This window comes from Argentina silus (assembly GCF_951799395.1).
Source record: "Argentina silus genome assembly, chromosome: 2".
Lineage (NCBI taxonomy): Eukaryota > Metazoa > Chordata > Actinopteri > Argentiniformes > Argentinidae > Argentina > Argentina silus.
In genome coordinates, this window is record NC_139656.1 from 20,450,146 (window position 1) to 20,458,530 (window position 8,385).

The 8,385-nt window shown below is 41.3% G+C and overlaps 3 protein-coding genes across 4 annotated transcripts in view; 1 reads left to right on the forward strand and 2 right to left on the reverse strand.

The window, feature by feature from the left end:
• The first annotated feature begins 466 nt into the window (after positions 1 to 466).
• ift22 (intraflagellar transport 22 homolog (Chlamydomonas)) lies at positions 467 to 3,067 on the forward strand. 2 transcript variants are annotated; one of them, XM_083697341.1, is made up of 5 exons: positions 467 to 797; positions 1,097 to 1,179; positions 1,941 to 2,030; positions 2,200 to 2,402; positions 2,555 to 3,067. In XM_083697341.1, the coding sequence occupies exons 1-5, from the start codon at positions 759 to 761 to the stop codon at positions 2,701 to 2,703; spliced, it is 564 nt and encodes a 187-aa protein (XP_083553467.1). In that variant the 5' UTR covers positions 467 to 758; the 3' UTR covers positions 2,704 to 3,067. The 2 variants fall into 2 exon arrangements, with proteins under 2 accessions (XP_083553467.1, XP_083553466.1); XM_083697340.1 differs by lacking the exon at positions 467 to 797 and adding an exon at positions 808 to 1,012.
• Positions 3,068 to 3,216: 149 nt separating this feature from the next.
• atp5l (ATP synthase, H+ transporting, mitochondrial F0 complex, subunit g) lies at positions 3,217 to 4,509 on the reverse strand. Its single transcript, XM_083697343.1, has 3 exons — positions 4,371 to 4,509; positions 3,661 to 3,821; positions 3,217 to 3,402 (listed from the first exon to the last, which is right to left on the reverse strand). Exons 1-3 carry the CDS (start codon positions 4,420 to 4,422, stop codon positions 3,304 to 3,306), a joined length of 312 nt encoding a protein of 103 aa, XP_083553469.1. The 5' UTR covers positions 4,423 to 4,509; the 3' UTR covers positions 3,217 to 3,303.
• A 1,685-nt stretch (positions 4,510 to 6,194) lies between these two features.
• Positions 6,195 to 8,385, reverse strand: part of nherf4b (NHERF family PDZ scaffold protein 4b) — a gene marked incomplete at both ends in the record, with an annotated part of 4,316 nt that continues 2,125 nt past the window's right edge. Inside the window, 7 exons of the mRNA XM_083665195.1 lie at positions 6,195 to 6,230; positions 6,346 to 6,567; positions 6,869 to 7,081; positions 7,271 to 7,467; positions 7,612 to 7,816; positions 7,899 to 8,035; positions 8,145 to 8,349. Coding sequence (XP_083521321.1) covers positions 6,195 to 6,230; positions 6,346 to 6,567; positions 6,869 to 7,081; positions 7,271 to 7,467; positions 7,612 to 7,816; positions 7,899 to 8,035; positions 8,145 to 8,349 — 1,215 coding nt within the window. The remainder of the gene's footprint in view (positions 6,231 to 6,345; positions 6,568 to 6,868; positions 7,082 to 7,270; positions 7,468 to 7,611; positions 7,817 to 7,898; positions 8,036 to 8,144; positions 8,350 to 8,385) is intronic.

Sequence of the window (8,385 nt, forward strand, 5' to 3'; positions counted from 1 at the left end):
GACTCCTGTCTTCCATCTGTCATAAAACAATGTTCAGGAGTAGTGACATCCACTGCCCAAAAACAGTGCTGCACGCTCACAGTAGTTTAATGGGGAAATAAATTAAGATATTTATGTCTATATCTAACTTGATATCTATCTAAGCATCTGTCACATAAAGTAAAGTTAAGTTACTTGACACTAATATATACACCTCTCTGGGGACCATGGGAAAGGGGAGCCTCTACAGCTCTCACTGACTATGACCTTTGGTGTAGCCTATTAATTGGCTTTTATTAGGGAGACAGACACATGAGGGACTGTTCTGTTTCAAACAAGATTTTTTAGAGAGTTGTTTCGGGTTTCTTCTGTGCTTCAAAATCAAGGACAGCAGATTTAATCCGGAAATTATGGGGCGAGACCTATATATCCGGACAGGGCTGTGACAGCCACTTATTTAGCATAGGAAGCCGCGCCTCTTGGAAACCATAGAGATCAGAAGGATGTTTACGTCAGAGGGTCTGTTAGCAAGCAATGGATGTTTTTCATACTAAAGAGCTTCTTCCCGTGTATTTTTGTATCCTACGTAGACTAAGTAATAACAGCAATATTTTGATTGAAAAATACACATCTCTGCATCTTTAGAGAGGCTAGCTAACGGGTGTAGCTATCCAACCAACCAGCTAGCTAGCTACCTAGCTAACTGTCAACACAAACCAAACACACTTGTTATCAACACAAAACAAGCAGGATATTATCAAGACCAACGTTGACTGGAAATGTTTAAAGCAAAAATACTTTTAATTGGACCAAGTGAGGTAAGACGAGAGGCCTCTCCGCTGGTGAGGATTTGGATTTGGTAGGGTCTGGTGGCTAACCAAATTCGCAAAGCCTCAATGAAAATCTCTGGTTAGGCTACGAGTGATCTGTAATGCGTGCTAGGCAATGCCATGGCATGGCAGTGGGACTGTGCCAAGTAGCACTAATTAAACGGGGCAAATTGACTGCATCTTCTCATTTAGCTGCATTATGGGTAGGCTATAAGCTCTTTTTGAATTATATACAATGTTGGCTAATTTGCTTTTGAAAATGACTAAAAAAAAACTTTGTGTTTCAGTCTGGAAAAACAGTTATCGCAAATTTTCTCTCTGACACAGTGGAGACAGTAGGAGGAGATTACAATCCTACGCAAGGGGTCAGGTAAATTGACAACATTGATAATATATAATAAAGTTGAGAAGGGTTCTTGACAGCTGATTGTTATGTGTGCTATGAATAGAGTAGGAAAGGTTAGTATAGAACTTTCGACCTATAGGGGAGCTCTTGAGCTAGTTGAGTCCCCTAAATAGACAGAAATATTGTCAAGAAATTACCTGATTGGGTATACAGGGGCACACCGTCCCACACCCGCGAGCAAAAGCTTAAATGTAGACTCTGGGATATGTTGTCACATCCGTGAAAACAAAGCAACTTTAATGAAATACATTGTAGTTAAGGCGTCCACACGTTTCACTCATTTTCTTTCTGTCCAAGTCACTTGGTTTCTTCTTTCTTGGTACATTTCCCTTTCCAACTAGCCTCAAGTAAACAGCTGCCTGGATGAAAACCAACTATATTTGAATTCTACCAGAGACGCTCACAACTGCACAACAAACTTGACGCATGGGCTCTGTCACAACACTCTATTCTGTTGCATCTCCGTTTTGGAAAAGTCTCTGGCAGTGTCACTCATTTTTGCTATGTCATCATATCCCAGAGTCTACCTTTAAACAAGAAGTGTGGTGTAATGACATAAGAAATGGACAAAACAATATCAACCTTCAAGACAACATTTGATGTAAAGAATTAGTGACAAAAGGTTGTATGTTTTGAAGTGTTGCTGAAAAAATCACGGTGTCTCCAAATAATTATAATAATAATTGTTTTGAGCATCACTTAACCATGTGTTATTTCAATTCAAGGATACTGGAGTTTGAATCTCAGAATGAAGGCAGTGGTGACAAATACTCAACATGTGAAGTGGAACTCTGGGACTGTGCTGGAGATTTTAAGTAAGGATCAATATTTCAAACACTTTTAAATAAAACTCCATTTTATATCTGTACATATTCATAGTTATTCAAATTAGTCAATCATTCACAAAGAAACTGGGAGTTGCATTACATTTATGTCCAGCTAATCAACAAGCTCTGGGTAACTTTATGAACTTGTCTTTTCAAGGTTTGAATCCTGCTGGCCAGCTTTGATGAAGGACTCCAGTGGGGTGGTTATTGTGTTTAACCCAGACATGCCAAGCCACTTAAAAGAAGTAGAGACGTGGCACTCGATGTTCATCTCATCTCAGGGGCTGCAGGACAGCCAATGTCTACTGTTGGCCCATCACAAGCCTAGCAGTGGAACAGAGAACGGACGACCGTCACTAGGTAACCAGGGAGTTTGTCCTTATCTCACAGGTTTATCTTGTCAAGTGGTTTGAGATTCTTTTTGCAATGAAAAGCGATTTATAAATTGAAGCAATCACAATTATTAATATTCATCAATGTATTCTGTGTGTTTGTTTGTTTCCTGTGAGTAGCCTCACAATTGAACAGGCTACCACTCATTCACTCTAACCTAGACGAGGAGCCAGAAGACGTGCGGCAAGGGTTTCGCAGATACTTGGAGAAAGTTGTGCATACACTGTCAGAGAGCCGAGAGCGAGAGGAGATGTCTATCATTACCTAATATACACTAACTGCAACAGAAGCCTCCTGCATCCAGTCTATAGAAAAGAGTAGCTTATGGGAAATAGTCTGTTACATGTCCAACAATATTGTAACAGTTTGCACCATGCCCCCATCAATACATGCATACATCCTTCAATAGGATCATTATTAGCTAGATAGGCATAAGTAATGGACAACTTCATTTTATTCATCATTTTCTGTCGTCAAAAGAAGCATGGATTTTTTTTTTTTTTAATATTCAAACTAGAGCTGATTCAACATATAGCCAGGAAAGTCTGATGTCTTTTTACACTGAATCCAAACCATTTGTTATGGCACAAGGCTTCATCATTTTAAATTAATAAACCATGTTAAACCAGAAATGTAATCTTTGGGTCAATATTCAACTGCAGTTACCAACCACACCTTTACACATTTTCCACCAAAATCTATCAGAAATATTATTATTAATACTATTTACATTTGATAAGCACATAGTGTACCCAATGATGAAATCTTCAAATGACAGTACTGTAGTTGAACAATAGACATTTATTGATTGAAGCTGGAAGTTAAGAGTACACAACACTCAGTGGAGCAAAAAGAATGAACAGAAGACTTAAACATTGTATCCAACGAGGCCTCCTTTCCCAATGATCTCTCCAATGTAGAACCACATCAGCACTTCTGTGGCAACCAGTCCATTCCTCAAAGCATCCTGTGAGAAACCATGTTGAGTTAAATGCGACCACAGCTTAAACAGACAGTGAGGAAATTGAAGGACAATAGGCCCCAATTCAGTGTTCCCTAAAGTGTTCCAGTCAAGTTGTGGATTTAAACACTTATTTGGATTGTGATAAGGTACTTTGAAAGGTAATGCATGGGTCACAAATCGAACACTTCATTGCCACTGCATAAAGAGGGAATTATACTTATAATGAATGTATCAGCATATTATTTTTTATTATCTACTCACCTTAACTGTGGTTTGGCCAAGGCGCCCAGTCTGGAAGCCCTTGATGATACCCTGAACACCTTCAATGGCCTTGGGAATCTCGGCAGGTGAAGGGGGCACGAGCTCGACACGGGCGTAATGCCAGAAAGTCGCTAGCCGGGGTTTGGAGAAGGTGACAGCGGCTGAAACATGAACAAAAAAAACGGTTTCATGTCATGAAATCAGTCCTCTGTGACTCTTCTTTATGTGCGCTTGTTATGTTATTGCCGGGTCAAACGGGACATGGCTTGTGTTCCGTACTTGGTATACGCTCCAGATAGAGTGCAAGGACGCATTTCTGAATGCCATGAACTGTGTTTTACTTTAGCTATCTACAAAGTCGCGCAGTGGCTAAGCTAATGCTGCTTACACTTCTGGCGTCTGTCATAATGTCAAAGCAATGTTGGTTTAGCACTAGCTAGTCAAGCTACTTTAACGAACGCTTTGCTACATTTGCAAATAAATGTCACGTCGGTCGTTTCTATAAAATATTATTTCTGTGATTCTACTCAGCTATTTAGTTTGCTGGGTAGCTAACGTTATCTGTCAAAATACGATAGCGTTGTAGCTAGCTGCTGTCGGTTGTATCAACACAGCAGGCCACGCGAGTCATTGACAGTTCGATAGCTATAACATGCATACCATTCATTTAATTAAATCAACGTATTCCTATCAGAGACAAATACACTTACCGCCGACCAATGTGGGTACTTTGGCCACCAGTTTCTGCACTGCCTGGGCCATGATGATTTACTTTCAGTGGTTTTCAAAGCTCCACTCTAATCGACTGGTCCGCCGCGACTGAATGTCACCTCCAGCTAGAAGGACCTGCAAGTATAGCTGGCTAAATGACTGCCTGAAAGGAAACACGGATCCTTCCCATGTTTCCTTTCATCCCTTAAAAGGGATGTTCTACTTATTATTAAAAATGTTAAATCCTTGAGTGTAGTTGATTAGCTCAGACAGTTTTTAATGACATATTCCTTAGATACTGAATAGCGATATTTTAGGCCCAATAGGGCCTCATTCATTCTAAAACATGTCCTAAACACTTTGCAGACACTCTAATCCAAGAGGGGGATTCTGTCAAAATCTTTGTTTATTTGGAGTTTCTGCAAGTTGTTTTGGACATATTTCACAATTAATAGGGCCTTATGGGGCCCAAAATATGACTACTATGAGTATTTTAGGAAGCAAAATGTGTAAATAAAAACTGTCTGGGCTAATCAGTGCCCAACCAGGAAAAAAAATCTAAAAAGTGGAACATCCATTTAATAAATTTGACCTAATTTCTTCTTTACTTGAAATGATCACAGATCATGTTACATTAAATGAAAGCAATACAGTGGAAAGCTTGCTTCACCAAGCAAATCATGTACCGTCAGCGATTACATCGAGGAAGGATAGAGGAAGGGTGCATTTTCAGTATCCCCGCTGGGCCCATATTCATGGATTTGTTAGAGACGGTGGTAATTTATAATCTGACATCTAATATGTGTCAAAATTACTCTGCAAATTACTTGAATCATTGCTTATTTATTGCCCAATGTCCAATGTCCTTTTTAAGAGGAACAACTTTTCCAGTTGAAAACGGTCTATGTAGCATCGGTAGTAGTCATATGCGTACATTCTAGCCTAAATGCATTGCACATAGATAAATAATACATAAAATAGATGCTGTGAGGACCTTTAAAAACTGATGGCTCAGGGCAGGAATGATCATCTGAACCTCCCAGTGTGGCATCTGGGGAGCAATCTCGAGAGTCAAGAACGTTGGTTGAGACCAGATTGCCCAATTTTTTGGATGACTTTCTCCTTGCTAATGTTTCCTTTCCAGCACACTATTGCATTGGTTATCACACTTACCACAATGCTTTTAGAAAAAACATGTATATCACACTGATTTAAATTGTCTGACATCAGAAAAAAAGAGCCTCACCTCAAGGTTTAGCAGTTATCTTTCTTTATATGCAGTTTCATAGCAACATAATTAAACATGACTTTTGCACAAAAAAAAAATCAAATACATCATTAATTTCAAATTCAGGATAAATGGCATCAACTTATTTAGATACATTCAAATAACAATGATATAGTAATATCCAAACTACTGTACATGTTACATAGTGTAACTGTCTAACTAACGGTTAATACTGAGAACACTATGTTTTAGTTACACAAACTTCATTTTGCAGACTTTGTGGTGTGGTTTAAGTGTAGACTAGGAGTAGGCCTACATACTCTTTTGGGAGTATCATATGAGTTTCATTCACACTTGATGTCATCATTTGGATCCCTCAGAATAATTCTTTCAGCTGCACAGATGTCTCTGAGGTTGAGTTTGGATCATAAAGGACCACAGCTATTACCTAGAGGTATACCACTATAAGCTATAACACTGCTATTACTCTCCTTCTTTACCCTTAGTGGCTTAGTGCAGTATGTTCCCTATAGGCACTTCAGACTCCAATATCTTGAATAGAGGTTGTCACTCACTTAGGTGCTTTGGTAGTGCTTCATTCACCTTTGTATTTGTCAGTAGTTTCCTCCACCTGTAAGGATGAAGACAAAACTATATAATCAATCAATATATAAGCAAAACATACAGTAAACAATGTATATGTTTGCTGCAGGTGCAGTGCTTGGTCATATATTATTTATTTTTACCTGGGAACCATGGTCCTGTGGCTCTGCAGAGGAGGGAGTCTGACTCTGTTTAAGCTTGTTGTACCCACTCTTCACAACCAAAAGATACAGAAAATGTCCCCCCTCCTTCACCAGGACAATCACATCCTTCAGATATTTCTCCTCTACATTCTGTCCATTAACCTCAATCACCACATCCCCCTCTAGTAGTCCTGCTCTCTGTCCAGAGCCCCCTAGTGCCACCTACAGGAGGAAAATAAATATCAGTTCTCTGGCCACACTGAACATTTGAAAACATAAATATGCAATGTTTTCTAATAGTGGCAAACATGAGCATATCCTTGTAAACAAACAAAATGTGAAGGCCAGTGCTCGACCTCAATTCCAGATTGAGCGCTTCTCACTGGATGATCTTTATCATGTGATTTCAGTTCTTGATCGTTACCGATTTATCATTGCCATTTAGTACTATATTAAAGATCAAAAAGACATACTGAACTTTTAATAAGCCTGTTGCTGAACACAGATAGTGTGATTGCCTTACCTGGCTTATGAAGGTGCCAGGAGTCTGTGGGACACAGCCCAAGTTGAAGCCAAAGCCCAGAGGTCTTTTCTGGAGGACGCAGAGTCGTGGACTGGGCAGGTCAGCTGGTGCCTCCTTTAGAACCTCCACTGTAACTGGGGGTGGTGATGCCTTACTCTTGTTTTCCTTTTCAACAGCTTTACTCCCACAGAAGAAAAGAGGAGACAGACCCAACTGAGAGGAGAAAAGGGAATAAAGATAAACAATCATTAGCTCATTAGATCTACTTCATACGATTAACTGCTTACAGTGGTTGTTTTTTATATAAACTAGATCCCCTTTGTCAAGGATGTACTGTATGTAACCCCTATTTTGTAAATCATTCATCTTTGCCCAAGGTTGACCTTGGTCACACACACCCACCTGTGTGTAAAACTCTAGCCCACAGGGAGTGATGGTGGTGAGGGTGACCTGTTGGCCACTCTGACGCACTCTGTCCACTATGACCTCATGCCTTAGTGACTCCACTGACTCTCCATTGACCTCCAGCAGCAGGTCCCCCTCCTGCATGCCTGCCTTCTCTGCCGGGCTGCCTATGTCCACCTCACGCATTACATTAGCTATTGTCGAAAAAACCCACACACATACACTCAGAGTTACAATCCAAAAGGTTATAAGTCTGTGTGTGTGTGTGTGTGTGTGTGTGTGTGTGTGTGTGTGTGTGTGTGTGTGTGTGTGTGTGTGTGTGTGTGTCTTTCCCACACCTTTGCGCCCTAATGGTGTCTTCTCCTGTCTGAGAAGGAAGCCGTACCCCTCAAGCTCTTGAACCAGGTGAAGCCTCCGAGGCATATGGGGCAAGTTGTGGGAGCCAGCCATGAAAGGCAGGATGGGCATCTGGCGGCGGATGTAGGCCTCCTCACTCTCACAGTCAACTACCAAGATGGTCATGAGGTCACCACACTTCTTCACCTGCAAACATGTACACCCTTTATCAGATGACCAGCGTAGTGACAGGTTGATCAAATAATGGAGGGTGCTCTGCCTGACCTACCATCTTGCTGAGTGCAGAATGTGTGAGCCCAAATACTGTGACTCCATTGATCCACACCAGTCGGTCTCCCTGACAAACCCCTGCCATCTCAGCCGGACCCCCACTCACAAGGCTCACAGAGAACCTGCCCTTCTCCCCTATTGGGTGGTCACATGACACAAAGTCAACTTCAACATGGTATGTTACCAGGAAGAGGTGTTATGATGATGGAGCAGAAGATACAGAACAGGATCATTATGGTCTCACCTTCTATGGGCACAAAGTTAATGCCCAGGCCTGAGGTGGGATCTCTGGTGATGTGACAGAGCCTGGGCTGGCTGCAGCCCTCCCCTCTTTGTGCTCTGGCAAGGGCCTTGAGGTCGTTACCCTGTGACACAGCCTGGTTGTACTCCTCCCCATCCAGCACCAGCAGACACAGCTGAGGCCCACTGAACCGTATCTGCCTGGCCACCTGATTCACAGAGAAAGAGACAGAGAGAGAGAAAGA